This window comes from Manacus candei, unplaced genomic scaffold (genome assembly GCF_025592945.1).
Source record: "Manacus candei isolate 608988 ecotype Guabito, Panama unplaced genomic scaffold, ASM2559294v1 h1tg000015l, whole genome shotgun sequence".
Lineage (NCBI taxonomy): Eukaryota > Metazoa > Chordata > Aves > Passeriformes > Pipridae > Manacus > Manacus candei.
In genome coordinates, this window is record NW_026138063.1 from 26,039,842 (window position 1) to 26,064,756 (window position 24,915).

Here is a 24,915-nt window from a genome sequence, read left to right on the forward strand (position 1 = left end):
TCCTCTTCCTCCGGCTTTTACAAATTTTACTACCACATACAGAAGCAGCAAGAGTAAGATAGGTGCCTGTGATAACCAGTCTTAGAATTTGGACAGGGGTAGTGGTGAAAGAGTATTTTTGCTGCTATATTCAGCTAAAACATCATAAGAATAATTTTGTTTTCAACAAAAATTTACTACAGTGGATTTTGGTTCTTTATACATTTAGTTCCTCTGCTGGACTCTGTAAATTGCATTATTAAACCCACTGCGGTTCCCTCGTTTGCCACTTAATAAGATATTCCATGGCACATCCCACAAAGTAATCTTCACTCGGGAAACAGAAGCCTCCCTTTTTCTTTAGCATTATAATTTAAAAGCTTTAGTTTCATTCTACCTATGGAGCCAGCGTCCAAGCTCGGTTAAATCAGTGAAAAGATTATCAGGGTTTTTAACTCCTTTTGGACCAAAGCCAAGATGAATTCTTCATTGTTTCGCAAAGACCACATAAATAAACTTAAATCACAGAAGACTTTCTCATTCCTATGTTTTCAGGTAAAAAAACAATATTCACCTTGGTAGGAGTTACTGGCAGTATATCCACCTATCAGCACCTGCCATCACTGACCAGTAACTGGATACCCAGAGACAGCCTGGATGCCTGAAAACTGTCATCTTAACAGGATATAAATCCTTACAGTCACTCCAGGACAGCAACAGCTTCAGGAGGAACTTCTCGAGCAAGCACTTCTGAGTCACTAAAATTCACTTTACTTCCAATGCACAGACACACTCATTCATTATTCCCAACAGCACTGAAATTAGTTACACACATGAAGACTGATACATTCATAACTAATCAAAAAAATCAACAGCAAAGTAGTCTGGCCTAAAAGGATTCACCCTCCTGCAGGTGGGTCCACTGTTTCTTTAATTTCACATTCTTTTGCTAGTAACCCTAGAACTTTTTTTTCTTTTGGCAATAAATTTGGTGGGTTTCTACATTTTCTGAGCATTGTTTTACAGATGACTACATTCGAGGAAATTAATATTTCCAGAGCATAAAGTTTAACACAGTAAAAAAATGAAATATATTTCATAAATGTGTTTGTTATATGTGTACATTTAAAACTATCCCCAATTTTGTGGGCCATTCTTTTGTCCCCAGTGTGTTTTACACTGCATGTTTACAACTTCCATAATGCTCCTTTTCCACCATGTTAGGGAAGAAGAAAGGATGCAGGAGGTGAGCCTGCCAAATCCCAACAGCCTCTTTTCACCCCATGTGCCATGCAACAAGGTGTGCCTCAGATTTAGAAGTTTGTTAAGTGTATTTCAGAGACCTACGCCTCTTTGCTTTTAAGATAAAACATTTCACATTTAATGTTAATTGCATACCTACATGACTGGCATTGGGATCATTCCCTGTTGAGTCAGACAAAAAACAGCCCAGATTTTTAACTTCTAGTCCACAGAACAAAACAAAAAAGCAGCTCTTTGCCACATGCCAAAATGTTTCCTTAGAGGAATGTGAATGGGTAGAAACAGAAGAAAAGTTTTCCAGAGATGTTAGACCACATTTTCTGTTGTGACTTTCACACAACCACCCGGGCCAAAACTGCTAAGAGAAAAGAGCAGGAAATAACACATGAGGAAGTGATTAAATGCATGCAGAAACGTTCTAGCTCAGATAACTGGTTTCAGTCTGGTCAGTTGTATTTCTCAGAATGCTCTTTATCCACCCAAAATTACTGCTTATCCAGCGGTATGAGCACTGCTCCATGGATCCAGTCACACAGGACTCTGCAGCTGGGCTGGGGCAAACTAAGCCTGGTCATAGAGAGAAGGAACGAGGAGTGGTTTCTGGAGCAGCAACTTCTACACGAGGTGCAGTGGGGCACAGGGCTTCAGGCATTCCAGGAACCACTGGTCACATATGGAAAATGCAGATACTTGAAAGGGGCCTTCTCAGAACACAACTAAAGGGGGAAAAAATAAAAGAGATCTAAAAGCTCCGTGTTTCTACATATGCACCTCTAAAATCCTGGTAGCAGATACATACCATTTATTGCTATGAAAAGCCTCTATTCATGTTCACAGCCTTCTATTTACAGTAAATATTATGAAACCTAACAAAAGCAGTAACAAAGGGTAAAGAAATTATTACATCACCTACAAACATACTCTTTCCCATGGCAATCTAAGAAAAACTAAAGGAAGCTCTCCCAAGCATTGGACAGCACAAACCAGAAAAAAAAATCACACATTTGCAAAACAGTCACAGCAAAAAGTGAAAAAAACTGTTAAAACTCTCCTTTTTAATAAGAATCCACTAAGGTTTGCATCAATACTTACATTCCAAACGTAAACATCTGCAGAGATCCTAATTTTAGCATGGCACATCAAAGGCAAAAGTCTTAATACATGAAAAAGAGAGCCAATCTCAAACCTCTCCCTTCCTGACAAAAGATTTGGAGCAGATGTAGTTATCCTCAGCTGGACAAAGCTGTTGGATCCTCCACTATCTGACAAAAATCACCCTTTGGTTGCTGTGAACAGGCCTGCAAGACTGAGGAAAAGACTTGAGAGTATGTACGGAAGACATGACCCATAAATTCCTTACTTTCAAGTCCTGTTCTTACATTGCTTTCATTCAGATTCATACCAAAGGAAAGAGTTCCTTCACATAATGTTTGAAGAACAGTTAGAGAGTCAATATGAAGCTGATGAGTAACAGCACTAATCATTTCCCCACTAACATGGATAAGAAATTAATGCAGCAGATTTTATCTATACCCATACAAACCTTCCTAATTCCTAAAACTAAACTACCTGAGTTTAGAGAAAATGTCTTAAGCTTTCTGCAAGGATGGTGACAATTACAGATTCAGTACTTCATTAAGTAAGCCCCAACTCTCCAAAAAAACAGCAAACAAAAGGTATGATCCAATAGCTACACTTTAAAATACTTACACTCCCCCTACATGGCCCAGTGGAGAAATGCAGTCCTAACAGACATCCATGAAGAAGGCACAGGACGAGGAATCCACATCAGCTTCGAATCTTATATATTGCACGTATTTCATAGATACTTTTGAGGACAGATGAAAAGCCATTTCAACTTAAGTCACGTGGAAGAGTAAATTTTACTGAGAATCATGTTCACATGCCATGGATTTGAGCAAATACCTCTCCATGGTTATAGCGCAGCAGTCTACTTGCACGTTCCTGCATCCTTACAAACTCCAGTCTCCCTCACCACCCTGCTGCACACAGGACTGGTCCCAGTTCTGCTTCACAGCAGCTCTGACAGTCATGCCATGGAGAGGCACAAGGAGTGGTTCAGCTGTTCTGATGTACAACTGTCCAACTCCAAATCAATGATCCTAAACTAAAGTAATCAGTAAATACAGGGCCAACGCTCCATGAGGCACCACTCCCTGCTGTGCACATACACTTCCTCCTCTCCTCCCCGAGAGACATACCTAAGGGAAAAGCATCAAGGACAACAGGGGAAAAACTGAAGTAACAAAGAAGTGAAAAAGGACTGATCTATGTGTTCACCTATTTGTGCTGTGAGGGGCTCAAACACACCACCAGTTTTAATTTCCCTACCTCCAACTTTGGTACAACTCTAAAGTTTTGAAAACATTCTGCCTGAGGGTGAATGCTCATAAGAATAAACTCACTTAAAATCAAGTACACCTCTTTTTAAACTAAAGTAGCCTCAACGCCTACCAGCCACAACGCCCTCAACTGATGGATGACCAGGAAAGCCATGACACTCTAGAGCACCAAGCAAATTAGGAACTGAGATCAAATCCAAATTCTGAAATCTGATCTAAAAATCCCAATGTGACAAGTGTGCTTGTAAACACTCAGACTGCCATCTCTTACAGAGAAAACCATGATCCTACTGCTTTTATACACCCTCCGTCTGCATTCCTGTCTCTCCTGTTACAGTAGCCCTAATCTTCCTGGGACTGGCACTGTGTCTCAGAGTTTTATAGACAGCACAGGGAAGTCCCAGCCCATAAATAAAATACCACACAACAGCAGTAAGTCATTTTTTGTTAAAAACTGGGAGAAAAGAAAACTTCATCCTCTTTTTCTACAACTATACACACGTAACAGTTTAGATCAATAATGCATTATGTTACACAGAATTACTAAAAAGCACATATACAAACTGCTCTAAGAGTAAAAAAAAAATATATCTGTATAACAGATAAATTATTTTTCTAGAAAAAAAACGAATTAATCTAAGCTATTCTATACTTGCCTCCTAAATTAAGGGAAAATAAAAATGAAAGTGTATACCTGTAAACCTGAGAAAGAAAGTTTTAATTTTCTGAGTACAATTTTCATCCATTGAAAGTCTACAGCTGGCAGAAGAGAGCACACTGCAAACTGAAATGCCACACTACCCTCACTGGGGCATGCATCTAAGGCTGGCATCTACTGCTTTCCCCTGAACATACTTGCTTTGAGATTCTGCTTTCTTAACCTTGCAGTCTCACACAGTCATTTTCTTTTTGAAGCCTGAAAATGCAAAATTGAGAATGAAGAATTTCCTGCAAATCAGTCCTTTTGCACTCAGTTCTCTACAATGTTTTTTCCATATTTTTACTGAATTGCCCAACAGCTTCAATATTACCAAGAGAAGTTTGTTCAAAGAACATCTAAAACTTTGCATCTAGAAATGGCCTACAAGGATGCCTTTCCTGTTTCCAAACTCACAAGAAAAGGACTAATAAAAAAACAAAAGTAATTTTAAACAGCTGATCATCTTTGGGAGAAAAGGATATGTAATTAAAAGCTGAATTATCACTGAAATACCCCCAAACTGACAGTCGGTGGTCTTTTTATTTCAAAAAAGTTTTGTGCAGGATCTTCATACACTTACACTCCCATTCAAACATCTGTCAGAACACATTGTTTCTCAGGATTTCACCCACTTTTTTTTTTCCAAAATGTCAGACTGACTTAAGCAAGTGGGAACTTGGACTTGGCTGCACTGAGAACAACTTTATTCTTACTGAAGTACTCACACAGCCAGCAGCAGAATCACTGGTTTGAGGGACTTGCTGTAATTAGAGACTGAGCGGCAACGATATCTGCATGGAAATGTCACACAAACGGCAGAAGTGCCATAATAAAAGTGAAATAGAGGGAGAAAACCACCCACCTTCTCGCCTGCAGGAAGGAGGCCACAGAAATTTCACAACATGGTTGTGAATAAAGTGTGTAACTCCAGAAAAAAGGACACTAAAAGAGATACCAGAAACACTGTCTCTAAGAAGTTGCTGTCACAACAGGAATTGTGCTTCAGTCTCCCAAGGTAGACAAGCCCCTGGACTCATTTGCTCACTTTGCTTTTGCAGGTTCTTATTTTTTTTTTCCACTGTGCTTTTATATTATGGAGATACAGTCAACAGCCTGACAAGGTATTGGGAGGAACAAAGAAGAAGAAAAGGCAATTACAACCACCAACAGGTGAAATATGGACAGAGGGACAGCAAATAATCAAACTCATAGTCACATGATGTGTGTGTATATACATTAGATTTCTTATTCTAGCACCAATATACCCAACCCACATCGCCTGAACAATAGCTATAAAGAGATAATGAAGGGACTGTCCCTTCCCCAAATTGCTGACATTCTAGGCATCAAATGGCAGCCACAGCCAGACAAGTTCAGGAACCAAGTCTATAGGATGATTATAAATCTTGATATTTGGATGATATCTTATCGAAGATGATTTGCTGTTTCCTTTTAAATGCATTTAAGGTATATTTCTCTCACCACTTCCCATTATAGTGTTCTTCCAAAGCCTTGGGCCAAACAGTTCTGTAAAATCTGTATTTAGTAAAATTTAATGTTACAAAGATACCTAAACAATGTAACACTTTTGCTTAGCAGTCAACGCACTGCAATTCTAGTAACCAGCCAAAAACTTCGATACTCCTAAGTATATAAACATTTCCAGTATACGTTTCTGGCAATATGATACAGTTATCCACAAGCACTGTTCTGCATATGCATTCCTGAGAAACAACTGCACACTATTCCATAAATCAAACCTGCCCATAACATGCTGGAACTCCTCACAGTGAACTACTCCCAAGTACAACTGCTGGTTGCCACTGGATATAAGGTCATTCCAGTGCAATAAATAAGACTTGATATATCCTATGTTTAACAATACAGTCACTAGCTTTAGTTATCCTTCAAAGAGTTCTGTGGACATGATCTTTGTTACTAGAAACAGTTCGCAAGACAATGATTTTCATTCCATAGTTACAACTACAAGTTCTACCTAAGTTTTCATTAATTTTTCCACTTGAATTTGCTATTTTGAAAGCATAAAGGCATCAGAATTTTCTAATTTCCTCCAGTATTGATCCCTCTGATTTTTCCTATGTTCTTTTAAAGACTAATAATTCTTTCTTCCTAACAAGCTGCCCAAAGGACAAGGCACAGTCGGGGGATACATTAATGCAATTAGAAACACAAGTTATCAAGTTCAACATTACTATAGCACTTAGGGATGCTAATGAACTCTGGGATCACAGGTGCTGCAGAGATCCCAAATAAATCCTGGTGCCTGTCTCAAGGCTGCCAATAAAAGGGAAGGCAGACAACAGCTGATGGATTCACACACACAGGGAGGAAGGACAGAAAGGGGCACGAGCATGAGAAACCCAGTCAGTGCAAGAGGCAGGAGATTCAGTATATTCTGGGTTGACTTTTCATAAGCATTTTGCTTATCATGACCTTAAAGACAGCTTTAAGAATGGCATTTAAAGGAAGACAATGAAGGCACGGAGCATATTCTCAACTCACCAGTCTCTAACATGAAAGACAGCATGGGAAAAAAATCAAAAACATACCCATCTGAATTTTAATAGTAAGTGAAAAGACTGCAGTGCTGGCCTGTGATGGTACCTGACATTTAAATAAATCATGAATCACAGGTGACCAGCAGCATGGGCTACACTGGAAAATACAAGATGAAAGGCATGCTTCAGATGCAGGAGGGTAGCACCATCAAGGAAACAAAGAATGTTATCAGTAGTTTGATTAGGGAAATTATCTTTTCAGCAAGATTCAGGTAACCTTGAAAAAAACAGAGAAAACAGTGAAAAAGGAACACTGGATATTTGCTTTTCACAGCATACTATGGGAGATGAAACAGTATGGGAAAAATCTAGAGGCACGCAGTCTTAGGGGACATGAGAGGCTGGAATAAAACGTCTGCACAAGCTCATTCTATGTTTAATATGCACTACAGAAAAATTTTAAAGTTGAAGCTTTATTTGGTTTTTTTCCACGTTTAATTTTCAGCTTGTATGTACACAGAAATGAAGCAAATTTCTCAAATTATTAATGGATAACAGATCAACCACTCTGATTCCAATTTCTGAGAAAAATGGAATAAGTCACCACGTAAGAAACACATTAATTCTTTTGTAATGTACAGCTTGAAAACATCAATCTGAATCTAGAATCTTGACAAAAGCATACACACAACTTCTGAAAAGGTATGATTCCAAAGCATCACAGGTAGCCTTTCAGCAAAAAAAAAAAAACAAAAACAAAAAAAAAAAAACAAACCAGAACTTCACACCATTTGAAATGTTTAGAGACAGAGTTCAATAATCACCATTCACAATGTAATGTTAATATTTACTCACAGTCCCCAGCACACCAGCAAGATTTTCTTGTAATTTTGCACATTCAGAAGATAAAAGGTGTGAGCATTAGGGAATAGCACATTGTAAACTTTTTATTTTGCTGAGAAAAGGACAATGAGAGGGAAGCATTTAACATTCTCTTCCCTCACCCCACATGCAGACAAAGACTGAAGCCCTGGGCTCTGAAACCATAACTGGCATATAAAAGAGACAATAACTACACTTTTAAATGAAAAAACTTCAGAATCAAGTCAGACAGTAGAATTAGAAGGCAGTATGTTTAAAGGAAGCCGCCTAATTGTCAACATGTGGTCAGCATTGCCAATTTTTTTGTGGTAGCCAAAAGATAACCTGTGGGAAGAGGAATTAATGGATAGTGGGGCCAACAACAGACTGGATAATGGGTGCAACTCAACCTAACTCGGGAAACTGTGGAATTATCAGTCTCTGGGGAACAGCAGGGCAAGAGGGAAGCATGTTCATATTTCTGATGGATTTCCTTGATCATTTACTGGCTACGACTGGATCAGGTGGCCCTGTTTGCAGCACAGGGAATACAGGGCAGTTCCTGACACAACAGCACCAACAGAGGATAAAACCTGGATGGCAGAACCAGACCACTATCTGAAGGGTAATGCTTCATCACTACAGCACTGCAGTGTCTTGGTTACACAGGACACTTATTCCTAAAGGACTCTGCCTCCCTTACCCCACAGTTCATCCTTCATTACCTCTACCCACCACAAACTGTTTTACAGTGGATAGCAAATCAGGGGAATTCCTTCCTCCAAAGTGGCATACTGAGCACTCTGCATTTATGAACTTTCTGGTAGCACCAGAATACAAAGAAGGAATCTTATCCCCTAAGAGTTGGTGCAGAACACTCCTTCCTCACACTGCACTGCTCTGAAACACTCACCTGGTCCACAGTCAGGGCAAAGTAGCCCAACCGTGCCAAGATCAAGGACAAAACAAGTATCTCTCACTCTTGCAGCAAACACCTCAGGAGACTACAACCAGACAAAATGCCCTTCCCCTCAAAGGTCTCTAGAAATCACAAATACTTTTGTGAGGGAACAGAAGAGGTCACAAAGATAATCTAAGTTGCATTCTTGGCTCTTGCCATGCTACGATGTGCCACTTTAGCGAAGACATTTCCCTCCCGTGGCTCACTTCCCCTATGCCCAGCACCAATACAGCCTCACTCAAGTCCTCTCCCAAGTGCTCACGGTCTAAAGACAAAAAGTATCCTGTAAAGTGCTGATTCACTGGTGCACTGGAATAGGAGTGAACAGCATACAGGAGGGGAACAGAAATACTCTAATGGAGCCTCTCTCTCTGCAGGAAATCATTTTTGCACTGAGCCCAAACCAAATTCTACATCCCAGCCAACTTTCAGAGCTAAGGTCAGCAGAGTACAAAACTCTGCTCAGCAGGGTTAGACAAGTGGAAAGGGGTGGGTAACAATTTGGCTGAATAAATGACCAAGTAGTAGGGGATTACAAAAAACTATTTAAAAAACAACACTTCTGCATTTCTATAATCCAGCAGTAAATAACAGAAACCAGAAGCACTGGTGGTGAGGGTTGGCAGGTTTCTGATGGCAATGGTTGGCTTTGCTTTTTAAATAGCTAGTGGATTTTGGACTGCATCCATCTCCAGCATTGTGACTACACTTCATATAGTAATTTACTTCAAACCAGAGTGTGCTTCTTCAGCCAAGTCTTTGTTTTGTAAATGTCATAGCACTTCAACACCATTAACCAGCCACCCCTATTCTAAGCTGATATTCCTAAATTCAGTAAAAGTAAGTATGAGCAACACTGCAACTGAGTCAAATGAAAATGGAGACTGTATTTGACTCTGCATAGCTCTGAGTGCCAGTGTACTATATTACTTATTTCTCGGAAAGTTCAGGGCAGTTCATTACTGGGCTCACTAATGTTATCCATCCCAAGACCCACAGAAACCAGACAGTCATTCCCACTCCCCATGCAGGATGTTATACGAAAAACTTTGCGCTTAAGGACTTTATGGATCAACTGGGCATTAACTTCCAGGCATTTACTGACAACCAGCAGTCCTGGGTTCCATCCCTGCTACAACTAACTGCCCTCTCCATATCATTCGTGTCCTTCCCAGTTGCCTTATTGGATCAGGCCAAAACAATGTGCAAGCACCACATTGTCAGGGCAACTCCAGCTATTAGAAACTGCAACAAGGTGCTTTCCCAACTATCATTCCCCATTCCATAGAAAGCAGAAGGTAAGCACAGCTTTGTCAAATCCCTTGGGTTTGGAGCGAGAGGAACAGTGCTACAAAGCTTCCCTCCTATAGCTGTGAGGACATGAGAACACCTGGTCCCACCACCTTCATTAAGGTCAAGTGAATGTTATTTCAGAGAAACAAGACCAACCTATGGTCTTGTTTTATGACCTATGGTCTTGTTTTATGTGTTTTATGACCAACCTATTTTCATTCATGAAAGCTTTCTCTTAAGAGGCTGAGTGAACAATTCCTGTTCCTTGCAGTAAAAAACAAGTGCAAAGAACAGTAATTTTTTTGAACTCCTGAGCTCAAAGTTTTTCACCACTATCTCTGACAGCTGCTAATTTGGTGACTGAAAAGTGATGTACATTTAAAAGTACCTTGTTCTGTCCCTCTGCAGAGACCATCAGCAGAACAAATAAATTACCAGTATCTGGATTCTCATTACCTCAAATTAGCTTCAGCATAAGATGACAGGAGCAGAGACAAGCTATCTGTGGGTCCCTTAGGGGCACCTGTTAGCACCACATAAAGGACACAGAAAAGGGAGGCCAGGTTCTCTCTGTTGTCTGCTCCCTACAAAGCCTTCATGTCAGACCATTAATACCTCTTCTGACAGCAACTTTCAGCCTGCACACCCACAGCACTTCTAATCCACTAACAATGAATTAGTTGCCTTACTTGGAAGTGCCCCAAGGAGTGCAGGGACTGCATAAGGGAATTGGGGGGGGCAGGGTTAGCAGAAGGATGGCTGTGCCAAGTAATATGTCGCATCACCACAAAGACATAAATCTAAAACAATGCATTTGATTATGTGCAAGCTTCAAAAAATATTGGGGCAAAAAGTAGTAAGTTTAAAGGAGAATCTTCGGGTTATTGAAGGGGAAACCACTTAAAAAATGAAAGCATCCCATTTGTCATCCATTTAAACAGGCCTCCTGGGCCTTTCAGGCTGCAGCCACAGGAGAAAGACAGAAAGGCAGGCACATCTTTGGATGGGACAGACTGACTGGGTCCAAAATGCATCCAAACAAAGGCCCCTGTGTAGAGCCAGAGGGTGACATGCCGGGATCCTTACAACAGGCACACTGCTCCTGTTACAGTCTGGAGCACTTGCACACCTCCTGCACTTACTCCACCTTGCCTGTGACTCCATTTGGAGCAGAGAATCACACATCTGTTGAGTGACTTACCATGGCTATGGCTTTTAGGCTACACCATGGACCAAAACATGAAGAGAAAGTAAATCCAGTAGCTTTCCATGAAACCCTCCCCCAGGGGCCTGGTTACATTCAACATGCCAAGCACCAAAGATTTTGTGACGCTGTATGATTTCACCAGAGCTGATTGCGATGAATTCCTAAGCAGCCAGCTGGCCATTTCATTCCTGTCTCTCTCCCTTCTTCCTGTCCTGTGACAAATGGGGAGGGCATTTGGCAGCCCATGCCAATGTGCCTCCTCCTACTCAAATGAGATGTATCAGCAACAGCACTGGAGACAGGCATTCCAGCAAAACACACCCAGCAGAAGCTTGATTTATTAAGTGTTCAGGCAAAGACTGGCTTGCTAATATTGAAAAGTTTAAATGGGGAGAAACAGTGAGGTTGAACCATAGTGCTAAAGCTGTCCATATGTATGGATTGGGCACTAGCCCAAATACAACAAGCCTGCCCACAGCTGTGGCACACTTAATCAAGTCTTAGACTAATTATTTTGCACATCTAAATCTGTGAAAATTGTCTTATTTCAGCTGTGGCAAAGCTACTTAAACAACATTTTCAATTGCAAGAAGAAAAACCAAAACAACATTTCTTGAAGACCAAAATATCCACAGCCAACTACAGCACTGAGGCAGTGCAGAGGCAATATTTAACCCAACTCATATCAAAACTCCTACTCACACGAGAAAGGTTTTTATTATTGATACTTTTGGCATTTGTAGGTCCTCAGAAGTGCCTTTTTACTTTTCTCAAAGCACAGAAGGAAATAAGAACTCAAAAAGAAAACAAAAAACATTCTCTCTGGGTGTCCCCCCTTCCAAAAAAGTTGATCTCTTCCCCCTGAAATTTAATTCCCACCACTATGTTCTCAGAGCTGGACAGCTGAAAATCCATTTATTATACCACAGTACTCTTAAGAATTATTTCATCAGTAGAAGTATAATATTAATGGTATTGTCTGCTTTAAGTGCATAAAAATTAGTTAACACTTCTTTTCCTCAGCGGTCGGCAGCAAGGCTAACTCTACTGCTTTGCTTAGACTACACTAAGAGTACTAAAAATTCTGTATATAAAAATAAATTGTGCATGAAAACTGTACAAGTAAACACTATTTTTTAGCATGTCTGAGTCAGTTCTCTCTGCTGCAAGGAACATGAAATCTGAAAGGTGTCTGAAAGCTTCTAAAATCAGGATGTTCTTTTCTCGGACTGTAAAGTGTGCTGTTGGCACACTCGCTTTATCATTCAAAATAGCAACAAACGAAAACACTCCAAAAGGACAGAGTTAATTCCATGCAAAGATCTTCCTTCTCAGTAAATGTCTCGCACAGCACCACTCTTAGCAACAGAATGTTTATCCAGCACAAGATAAAGAGAGAGGCTTTTCACTGACACCTGAGACAAAACCAAAGAACAAAAGCAGCTCCCGATGCAAGAGAGCAAAGTTAAATTTTTCAAGTGTTCCCACCTAATGTAGACAGAAGGCCAGCCATAGCAAGTTACAACAAACAACCTATTCACCCACTTCCAGAGAATGCTTGTAAATTTAAACTGTGTGAAATGTCTAACTACGTCTTTCATTCCATCAAAAGGCTTCATCAGCAATGGACAATAAAGCCACTGGCTTGACCTAAAGGGGCTGGTAGGTTAATCTATTCTGACCTTATCTTTATTCAATCATAATACTGAAAGATTGCTTGAATGAATAACCAGCATTTAACAATGCCTACTGCCACTCTTTCACTACCGTGCTCCTCTGAAGTGCCCTCCAAACCAATTTTTTAATCACGGGGAATATTAAACATTTTCAAAAATTAATTGTAAAATAAACCAAAATGCCATTTCTCACTCATTTGTCCAAAACAGAAAATAAAAAAGAGGTAAAAAAAACCAAAAGCAGAAGAAAAATTTTATCTTGCCCCTGCATGTCTCTTTCAGATTTTCATCATCATTTATTGTCAATTTTAGACAATATGCTATCTCTTCTTAACTGTCAATCACACCTTTTACTTCTAGTATTTTCACTCAAATGGAAGAAACTAGACAAAAAGAGCTGCTACTTAATAAAACCTGCGTTGTAACAACAGGCTTAATCATACAGGCCTCAACACTTTGTATTTTAATAACTACTGGTTTGTTTTCAAAGCCTATTCCATCAGGGCACTCAGCACTAAACACAGCAAAGCAGCAAGTCAAAATTTAGCACATTCTTAGGCCCACAGAAGTCAGTAAACTGGATTCACCAGTCAATGACTGATTTAATCACTCAGCTCTCATATGTTTACATATGTCACAACCTATATCTAAATGCCCTTCTGGAGAAAAGTCTCCAGAGCTCAACACTACAGTGCACAGTCCTACCCAAGCGTCTTCCTCCTTGTAACAATACAATAACCACCTGTAGGAAGAAACTCCATAGTCTGACGTGACCGTGTTAGAGCAAGGTAGTAGTAAAGCATTTTGACATGAAGCAAGAGCTGTGCTCTCATTTGACACATCAGTTCGAGCACTTACTCTTCAGCATCAACAAGCAAATGCATCTTCATTTAATGTTCTACACCTGTAAATGATTTGGCAAAACACAAGGGAAGATAAAAAAAAGTACAGCCATCAGGCACCAAAATGACACTTGAAAATGCCATTAAAAAAAAATCCATGCCAAGCCTAGGAACAAGGTCTAAGTTTAAATCTATTCCTGATTAGATTTAGGCAGATGCTTGAAATATCAGTCTAGACTAAGTGCCATTACCTTTCTCCAAAAGCACAAAGAACAAGCAAGTCAACCATATAACATTGTCTACAGCATGCGATACCAGAGGAATGAAAAATAAAAGGTAAGAGTTTTTCCTTTGTATTGCAGAGAATACTGCTACAAACTACTCAAAAGTTCCTACCTTGAAAAGCTGTGATATGACCAACAATCATGTACTTAAGTTCGAAGTTCAGTGCCTGAATACTTTGAGTCCTCTCTCTCCGAACAGCGGCCTGGTAGCTTTCTTCCATTTTTTTGGTGCAACACGTTGGCGCCCTGTGCTGACAGATCTGTAAATCTGACTCTTAAAGCAAACAAGAAAAACACAGCAGTTAGAAAACCTTTTAAACCTACGCCATAAAAACAATGCTTCTTAATGTCAGAACTACCATGTTTTAGATTCTGAAACAAAACCAAACCCGCAAGGAATGACGTTGTGAAACTCAGTTGCTGTCACGAGAACATAAATTTATGACCATTTCATCTAAATTTGGGTAACATCACATTATCAGTTAGTAAGTTATTTTACACTGTTAAGAGCACTGGGCAGAAAAAGCATCTGAGCACAGTCAAAGTCAAGGACAACAGAATTATTGACGATACATTTCCACTGTACACCTTGTGCTAAAGGTATCAAAACTTGAACATGTGGGTGATAACCGTGCCTCAAATTAGGATCCAATACTCACCCCCACAGTGCCGTGAGGAATCACCTACTCACCTCTTACACTAGGGGAACCAGCTGAAAAAAAAAACAAATCTTTGAACTCCTAAGCAGCTCACCAAAAAAACCCCAAAAAAATTGTAAAGGCATTGAAATCACTCCCACCTTGCAACTACAGAGGAAGTTGAAAGTCAATTAAAAAACTTGATTTTTATAGGATGTTTTTATTTTTTTAAAAATAATTCCATCTTTGTACATGTTTCATTAAGTTTAGTACCCTTAATTAGGAAACCCACATCACACAGAGTTGTGAATGGACATTTAGGGTCTATCTGTTCTACACCATAGGATTTATAGGTGCCAGAAAGGATCCGGTACAGACTGCAGATGAGTATATTCTGGTGCTTCACAAACACATGTTTTAAGAAGGGGATGAAAGAAAGCAAGAGACTATTAAATAAACTAGAGGCACACAGAAAATACCAGAGCCAAAACAGTCACACGATATTAAAAAGCAGATATTTCCACTGCAATTTCTCAGTGGAGCAGGAACATCCCAGCAGGAAGTCTCACGACAGTGTCAGGCACTTCCTTCCCTCCACTTTGAGGCAGAAATGGTGGTCCTGAGGGAACGGGGTTGCAGGTGTCCACCTCCAACCCATCTCTCAGGCTTTAAGGAGAAGCCTTTCCAAGGAAAGCCAGTGCCACACAGAGGGCCAAGCTCCCCCTCCCACCCCACCAATGGCTTTAGGGGCCATTTTAATGCCCAACAGCACAGGGTGGCACAGCCCAGCTGGGTTGGACCCAAAGCAGTGCTGAGACACCAGCACCCTCCCTGCGCCTGGTCTGGAGCTGGCCTGTGCCCACACTGCCACCTCTCTGCACCCTCTCTGCTTCTAAACCACTGTTAACACCACTAGCAGTCCCCTTCCCAGATGGAAACAGCCCCAGTTCTCAAAAAGGCCATAATTCCTCCTCAGCATTTCTCACTCAGGCCACTGCAGAGCACTCAGGCCAAGCCCCGAGATAGAAACATAAATGAACAATCACACTGCACTAACCCTCACACCTAGCCTTGCAGGTTAACACATGGCAATGCTCCACACAGAACTGACAAGGATTGAAAACAAGAGGATGCAGACTGAAAAATCTGTAGAATCACCCAAACGACCAGGCACTGCTCAGAGCCAGCTCCAGGTTATCAGCAGCTAACTGAGACCAAACCCACAGGGAGAAGTTCAGTAAATCTCCCTTGTCAGGAAAAAAAATAAAAACACCAAGCTGGCTGAAACATCTCATTCAACTTGAAAATGTTGTTTCCAGTTTATAGCAACTCTCATTTAAAAGTGAGGCTAATTTGTGTCAAAAAGGTCAAAAGCAAAGGGAAATATCTGAATTAACCACATTTTTGTACCAGTTTACAAACAAACATCAAAGTTGTCACAGACTGAGCTAACCCAGGATACCATTTTGGAGGTGGATTTGTTTTACGCTTCAGTCTAATCTCAAAAATGGGAAACAACATGTCTCCCCAGTCAGATCTGCAGTCCCAGACCCCGCTGAAAGCCCAAGTTAAGACCATTGTGCCCTGGTAGGAACCAGCAGGCTGCCAAAAGCAGCAGCAGGAAGGCTGCACTTGTCACCAGCTGGGCACACTCCTCTGTTCCTGCCTGCCAGAGAAGCTGCCCGAGGTTGAAATTAGCTTCTTGGCCAGGCTAATTTTAACTTGGGCGGGTTCCCTGATCCAGTTCACCCCCTAACACGTTTGTTCTGTCACAAGGAACTGGGGGCTGGGGAAGGACCACTTCTCTGAGTTGGCACCACAAAGCATGTGTGAAATTATAGTACAGGCTGCTGAGCAACTCAGTGCACAATCAGGTGTCCAAGCAGAGGGGTTGTAAATGTTATTTGGCATCCGCAGTGCCAGGCTGCTGATACTCAGAGCACTTCTCCTTACTCAGCAGCCCTCTGAATTTTTTGTTTGGAAGGCTTTTGCAAAGCTCAGACTTGTATCAAAAAGGTCTGAAATATCTAGTGCTCCATGCTGACTGTGTGCTGGCCCTGGCCAGGAAGCTCTCCCTGGCTATCAGTGCTGTGCCTGGTGCTCCCATTTGAACCTCAGGAACCCGCGTCTCCTCCAGAAAGCTTTAAGAATACAGATATCTCGGCTGGAACTGCACTCCTGGGATTCCCCGCCCAGCTATCTCCTCCGATGAGCCTGAAGATTAGGTTTCCTTGGTCCAGAGCCAAAATGATACAGAAGCCACTCCTAAATAGAAACAGCACTAAGCCCCTGACAGTTAAGGAGCCTGATGTAAAACACAGAGCACTGAAAGCAAACTCCCCTCCCCTCACAGTACTGTCGGGTCAGTGCTGTCATGCACAGCTTGACACTTTCACTGGCTTCAGAACTAGCCTGAGGGTATCACTTTTAACACAATTATAGAAACCTAATAAAAGTTTTCAGTACTATACATGCCTGGGTGCTGAGATTAAATTAGAACTCATTAGTAATGTCTTAATGTCTTTAATAGCTCTGATACTAATTTTAGTTTATCTCATCTCTTTCATCTTAATAAAGAATACCCTCTCCAAGAGGAGAAAAAGAGGGGAGGGACACAGTGACCCAGCAGTGACCGAGGGACTGAGCACCCCACAGTGCTGTGGCAACACCCCTGCTCATATGTGCTCTGCATATCAGCAAAAGGGAGACAACCCTAAGGGCAAACTCCTCTTCAAGTTTAGGAACAAAGTCATTCTTTACACCAGAGAAAAAGCACCATTTGTGAAAGAGGGAAGAAAAGTTACCAAGAGCATCATTTCAGTGATAGATTCTGCTAATTTCCCTCTAGGACTTTCTTACCTGCTTTTCCCAAGCTGCCTCTCGTTTCCTAACTCATGATTTAGTTTGGAGGAACCTCTAGTTCAACCCTTTAAAGCAGGGGTTTTTTATGTAGGATGAAGCCCTACACAAGGGATTCATCCAGCCAAGTTTCAAGTACCCCCAGAGAAAAAAAAAAGTTACTACTACTCTCATGGTAAAATAAGTGAATTAAAAAATCCTATCTAAAGATAACTTCCCATGTTCCAACTCGTGTCTGTTGCTTCTCAGTGTATCACCGTGTGCCTGCAAGAATCTGACTCCACTTTCTCTATTTTCTGCCAAAAGGCAGCTGAAGACAGCAGTATGACCTCCCTTAATCTTCCCTTCAACTGAACAAACCTAGCTCTCTATTCCCTCATGTTCCAGCCCTGACCATCATGGGAGCCCTCTGCTAGGACTCTTAACTTTATGCCACAGATGTGAAGCACCTGCATCCCAAGACACCCCTCTCTGTATTCTATTTTCTTATGCATTAACTTACTGACAGAGCAGAACACTTTCACCTGTACATGCCTGGGCTTCAATTCCAAAAGGTTTATAGCTTTCCTAAAACAAATTAGTTTTCTGCTTCAGATCAGATGGAAGGATTACTCTGCTTATTATGTACATTATTTTTCCATTCAAGTCTTTTTCCCTTGAGTGGTGGTTAAAACTGTGGCTCACCTTATTTTTTAAAGTGAGAAAAACTACAGACTTTAAATCCTTACTGTTATTATAAAAACCAGGATAAAATATCTTGCTCCACTTTGAAAAACAAAGTCACATTCAGAACAGCAGAAAAAAAAATGTACTACTTGAGTCTAAAGAATGAGTATTTTGGAAAGAAACAATGATCCCTGTTGAAAACTCCTCTGCAACACCAAAGCATTTAATACATGCCAAAGGTATCACCTTCAGACACCTCCCTGTCAAAATTATAAATCACTTAAGGTGCCAAATGCACAAAAAAGTACACATCTTTACTTGATCTCCAGCTGGCCAGGTCTACTGAAATCAGCTGTGGTTTATTTTGTTGTGTGTTGCTTGGAGACTTTTTTATTTTAAATCAAAATGTTCTGGGCTTCAGTCGGAACTCTGGTACCGATAAAATCTAAGACTTCAGCCATTAAAGCTAACTCAATCAGTATAATTTCCTAAAAGCAGAGAGGCCTGTTTAGCAAGCAAAATTAAGTTCTTCCAAAAGCTGAATATATATTTATTTTGTTGGCTGACCGTGCAGTTTAACAGTTCTGTCTTTAAACTACTGTACACACTGCAAAAGCCACACTCTGAAACCAGAACAACAAGTAATCACACAGTAATTGATCTACCTGCATTAACTTTTTCAAAGACAGGATGATTTCGATTTTTTCTTTTTTTCCAAACAAGCTGAGCCTTTAACTTGCACTGCACAGAACAGTCCTGGGCACGATCAGAAGGTGAGCTCAGTGTAATCTATCTTCTGACAGTTTTTATTCCTTTGTATTTGGGCAAACATTTCAATGCTACTTCTAAACAAAGCTTTAGTCCAAAGCCAAAGATTTTAACATTGTACAAATGTCCTCAAAGACTCCAAGATGGATTATGCCTTAGTAACAGAGAGGAGGGTGCCAAAGGTCCCTTATATTGTATCTGGCCCAGCTGAACAGGAGCCAACGCTTCATCCTTCTTGAGACTCATCTGTCTGGTGTAGCTGCTGCCTCAGCTAGAGGAAAATTCAGCAATTAAATGCAGACTAATTCAGGGGAGAAGGCCAAACCAAATGAAAAAGGAAGCAGTTTTCAGCCCTGCAACTACTTGATGCATGAGCAGAGCCCACAGAGCCACATCAGGGAAAGGGAATCCAACCACTGTACACTGCCACAAGTTTGTGAGGTTCTTTTCCTACACAGTTCTCATGCTCCAGCAGTGCTAAAACCATCATCACCTTCACCTGCAAGATCGAGATCACAAAACTCATCCACAAACACAAGCCATCCTCACCCAGAAGGGAGCACAGCCTTACACCACAGCCCAGTCCTCCTGCAACTAATAAAATGTTTCCAACTAGAACGACACAAAGAGCACATTAAACCCATCAAGCTCAAAGTGTGCATAGTCAAACAGCTACTATTTGATTTGTCAATGTTTTAAGTATGGTAGTTATTATGCTTGAAGTAGTGTGTGCCAGGAACTACCTGAAAAACCAACAAGCCAATGCAACAGTGACCACTGCACAGCTGCAAATGGCTCTAGGACATAAAATAGCAACTAACCCAAAAAACCTTCTGCTCCTTGGGCAAGCAGTAACATCCAGGTAAGCTCCAGGAAGTAGAGACCCTTTCCAAGTCAAATGAAGATGTCTGTTCCTCCTGCCTCAGGTAATCTGTGGCCAGGCCCACCCAACTCACATTTTCTGACTATTCAGAAAGAACCTTCCAATCTGTTTCCAACTCTTTCCTCTATTTTGTTAAAATAATCCTACTGTCAGCTTTAATATAAAGATTACATAGACAAACAGCATGTTAAAAAGACCCTTTGAAGCAAAAAGCTGACAAAATACCAAAGCAGAGCCTGAATGTGTCCCATCTGTCTATATGCAGCTTGTCAACGTGCCTATATCCAGCACAGCAAATTACAAGTGCAGTTTGGAAAACACAAGCCATGAAAATTTCCTTTCCCTGATCCCTTGTTGCATAATGTACATCAACAGAGACACTTTTTAACTTGACCACTGGACTTTACATTCTCACTGTTCTTCTGAAATACACCAAAGCATAACTAAGGCCATGACCAGATGTGCTATTCCAGTTGAAACAATCAAGGATAAAAGACAAACACCTCCAGTGTTATCAAGCACCACTTAGATAACATGCTAATGTAACTACTAGCGTGTGTAGCTACTTTCAACTCTGTTAAATCAAATAGCTTGCATTAGCCTAAGAGTGCCTGAGTAGACCTAAAAAAAAAAAAAAAAAAAATAATAAAACCCCACAAAATGGGAGGACCATTTGATTGCACTGCAATTACACCAGCCAATTTAAGGTGGGTGGAAATCCTGAATGGGACAGGAAAGGGGACAGTAAGAAGCACTAGATGTCATGACTCCAGAGAGTTGGCAGCATCAGCAAGTGCCACAGCTTGCAGGGCAACTGGAGACTATCAGGCACTGGCCCTGATCAGCTTCCAGAGCAGGAACTCTCCAAAATATACAGCTCTTAAGAGCAGCATCTGCACAATTCAGTATTGTTAGGCCTGTTGCTAAGTTCATTTTGTCTGAGTTTTTCCCATTTCCCTCTGCTGCTTGCCTGGTTCTCATCGCTCTTGTATTCTGTTTTTTGGCCTGGTTTCCAAGCCACCTTCTGCCCTACCCCATAGGGTACTGCATGCCTATTAGCTTTTTTTACCTTGGCTTGTGCCCCACTGAACCTGCCTCATGCCTGGGCCCAAGTGACATTAAAACAGACTGCCCTAAAACAGACGTCCCTTTAACTTGCTGAAACCTCAAAAACTGTAACCAGGTCCTCTCTTTCCTCCTCTGAGTCCCTCTCCACACTTCTCACCCTCCTCAGACAAGGTTCACAATTCAAGACTTTCCAATGCTTTTTCAGGAGTTTGCTGGGAGATGCACCTTTGGTGTCAATGCCGAATGGCCACAGTACCACTGCTCCTAAATACTCTCTGGAAGGAACAAAGAAAGGGTGATTCATCTCCCACAGTTCACTACCTCCCCCTCGGGTCTTCCCCCCAGTCAGCCCCGATCTCAGAAAGAGAGGAATTTTGGTAGCAGAAGGCATGAAACCCACCTTACAGAATTTCAGCCCAAACCATTAATTTAAGAGGCTGAGTAGCTGAGGAGAGAGACAGCTTGGTAAGTGCCAGCTGCTGTGCAGGGCAAGCACTACCTGCCACGGCCAGAGGACTGCACAGTGGTCACTTCCTCCAGGGCTTGCACTTCTACAGAGGGGTGAGAAATTCTTTAATGCTGATTAAATTAAATTACTTCACATGAGCCCATTGCTAAGTGAGATCCTTTGAATGTGGGAGACAGCAAGACTGACTGCTACAGAGCTTCCTAACTGCACAGGACATGCAGATTCAAGAGATTCACACTCTTGAGGATCCATACTTTTTTTTTTGCCTGAAGTTGATATAAAAACACGATGCACATAAAGTACATTTTAAAACAATCTAGACTGATATAGGTCAGTGGGTCTACATCAAAGGGGTTTCTACATTTACTGTAATGCCAAGTCCTTCCTCCGTTTTCCTGGGACAACATGTATAATTGCAATACAGAGGTGAGAGAAAAATTACTAGAACTTTCATTAATTTAGAGTCTATGATTCATCTTTCATTATGTCTCATCGCATTGCCAGCAGTAAATCCTATCCATTTTTTCACCCCCGCCAACAAAAAAAAATCATACATACTAGATGAGTCTAGTGAATCTTCCTGCTCCATATCATCCGATAAACTAACAGCTGCATTTCTGCTCTCCAGTGGGGACAGCATTTCACTGCCACAGAACTCTGCCTTGTAGGGTGATCTGACTAAAGAACACAGAAACCACAGGAGGTGGAAAGCCTAAACAGGAAGACAGGTATGGAGCACTTTGCAACAAAACTGAAGTTGCTTTTAAATGAAAGAAGTAGGTTTGTAGCCCCGTACAGTTAGAAAAAACACACCACCTGAATGCAAATCAATACTAGGCTGTCCATCTAGCCCTACAGGGAGATGACATAAAATAGCTTTATAAAAGGTGCGAATCACCTCATTCATCTCAACTGCAAAGCTGAAAGATAATTCAGATGTTCACAACTGTTTTTTACCATTGACAGATTACTTTCTAATATGAACTAGTTCCTAATATGCTTTAGCTGCTGTGGTAATATCTATATAAGGTGGCAGAGCACAGAAGATTTCAAATATATTGATAGGTTCGTGATCAATTGTATTTCTTCTATTTTATTTTTTCTGTCAACATAAAAATCTCTAAGAAGGTTAGACGGGAAGAAGAAACAAAAGCAAAGATAAATCTAAAGGAACCAAGGGACCATTAGATATTTGGGTCACAGCCTCAGAAAGTGAAATTGAAAGAAGAGTACTGGAGAAGTGAAGAATAATAATTCCCCAACACTCCCTTCCCCCCCCAAGATTTGAATGCTTCCATTTTTGCCATTTCACTTGAAAGCAATACGTGAAACCAAGTGCTCAGACAACACGCTTTTGCTTTTAAAAATACATATAAGTCTTGCTTAAGTATTAATTTTACAGCCCAAATCCCAAACGCTTTCAATCAGTTTGTCCAGTAAGCCTGCGTATAACTTCACTCTTGTGCATGACTTGAGAATGAGAAACAGCTACTTTCTCCAGAGTTTTCACTAGTATTTGAACGAATTTCTTTAGGATTCATTCCCACTTCCATAATTTTTTTTATTTTTAGGGAGAAGAAAGAGGAAAACTATAAAAACCTGGATGATATAAGCAAGAATTTTAAGAAAAGCACAATGTGCTCTTGCTGCCATTTACACAAAAGGAAGACCAATCATTTACAGAGCAGAACCAAAACTAAGCAACTGATGACTAGACAAGACACCCCTCACTAGGGCCAATTCTTGAACTTCATCATCCATGACACAGTAATTAATTAAAACAGGCTGCAGCAAGACTACAGTATCACAAGGTCTCTGCATCGTGCTCCCTTTCTTTGGTTCCTTATGCAGACAATGGCACTGTCAGGAGCAGGGACACTCATGCAAAACTGGAGTTTGTTGCCACGAATTGGAGCCACAGGCATTGGAAGGCAACACACAGCAGGCAAGAGAGGAAAGAGCCAAACACAGATGATAGCAACTGGAGAGGAACACTCGTTCACTGTGACCATGCAGAAGAACCAGCTGACAGCCCCACAGGTTGCTTACAAGGCACCAGTAGGCTGTTTTTGATGGTCTGAGAAAAATCTAGATTTTAAGTTCAGATCAGTTCTTCCATACCGGACCACTATGTGCAAAATAATGCTCCACAGGGCAGGAAAGAGGCGAGGGAAGTAGTATCAGAGGGCTTGGTTCAGCAACTCCTGATGTCAAGGGAGACACCCAGTAGCATCAAGTCACACAAAATACAAGTACAGTTAAAGACACAACACTCTGCTGTGCTTTGGGCTTCTGTGGGGAGGTAGTGGGTTTCTGTGGCTGTGTTTTGGTAGCGGGGGGGGGTTACGGGGATGGCTTCTGTTAGAAGCTGCTAGAAGCTTCCCCTGTCCCATGGAGCCAGCCGGCTCTAGGACAACTTCTGGCTGCTGGCCAAGGCTGAGCCCATCAGGGGCAATAGTAACGTCTCTGTGATAACATATTTAAGAACAGAAGATTGTTGCGCAGAAGAAAATTCCAGCCAGGGAAAAGGAGAGTGAGAACAACGTAGACACCAAGGTCACTGCAGAAAGAGGGGCAGGACGTGCTCCAGGCACCAGAGCTGAGGCCCCTGTGGCCCGTGGTGCAGAGCAGGGCGGGGCAGCTGTGCCCCTGCAGCCCATAGGGGAGCATCGGGGTGCAAAGACCCACCTGCAGCCCATGGAGGCTCCCATGCTGGAGCATATGGATATCTGAAGGAGGCTGTGACCCTGGGGGAGGCTCAAGATGGAGCAGGGTCCTGCTGGAGACCTGCCGCCTGTGGAGAGGGAAGCCCAGGCTGGAGCAGGTTTTTCCCAGGTAGGACTCGTGGCCCCTGTGGGGTGCCCACGCTGGTATAGCTCATTCATGAAGGACTGCACCTCATGGAGGAGTGACCCATGGGACAGCAGTTTGGGAAGAGCTGCTGCCCGAGGGATGGACTCACACTGGAGAGGTCCATCAAGGACTGTCTCCCGTGGGAGGGACCCCATAGGAGCAAGGGAAGGACTCCTCTCTCTGAGCAGCAGCAGCAGAAACAAAAACTGACTGTAACCCCCATTCCCCATCCTCCTGCACTGCTGGGGGGGAGGAGGGAAAACATGGAAGGAAGGAGGGGTGGGGGGAAGGTATTTTTTAAGACTGTTTTATTTCTCACTCTTTGGCTCTTATCCTGCCACTAATAAGTACTATCCCCACTTTGAGTCTTATTTTGCCCATGAAGGTAATCAGTCACTTACCTCTCCCAGCTCTTACCTCTATGCATGAATTCTTAGCTCGTTTTTTTCTCTCTCCTCTGTCCAGCTGCAGAGGGAGAGTGAGAGAGCGGCTTTAGTGGGTACCTGGTACCTGGCCAGGGTCGACCCACTACAGTGGATTTAATAGTTTGAGATTAACACAGCTCTGAACTCAAAGGGCTTTGGGTCAAACTCTCAAGTGAATCATGGAACAGGATTCACAGCCAGGAAACCCCAGAAAACTTGCCCCTCCTGAAAAAGTCAAAATTAACAGAAAAATGCACCTACAAAGAATTATAAAGAAGCACTTCAATGAGCTTAGAGTAACTTGCATTTGATTTCAGACAAGTACTTGGGATTTTTAG

At 41.6% G+C, this 24,915-nt stretch overlaps 1 protein-coding gene across 5 annotated transcripts in view; it reads right to left on the reverse strand.

The window, feature by feature from the left end:
* Window positions 1-24,915, reverse strand: part of LOC127468434 (glypican-5-like) — a 407,170-nt gene that overhangs the window by 323,941 nt on the left and 58,314 nt on the right. For 4 of the 5 annotated variants that reach the window (XM_051781578.1, XM_051781576.1, XM_051781575.1 and 1 more), the window contains exon 2: window positions 14,061-14,222. The exons of the other annotated variant lie outside the window; for it this stretch is intronic. In XM_051781578.1, coding sequence (XP_051637538.1) covers window positions 14,061-14,169 — 109 coding nt within the window. In that variant the 5' untranslated portion in view covers window positions 14,170-14,222. The remainder of the gene's footprint in view (window positions 1-14,060; window positions 14,223-24,915) is intronic. 5 annotated transcript variants of the gene reach the window in all.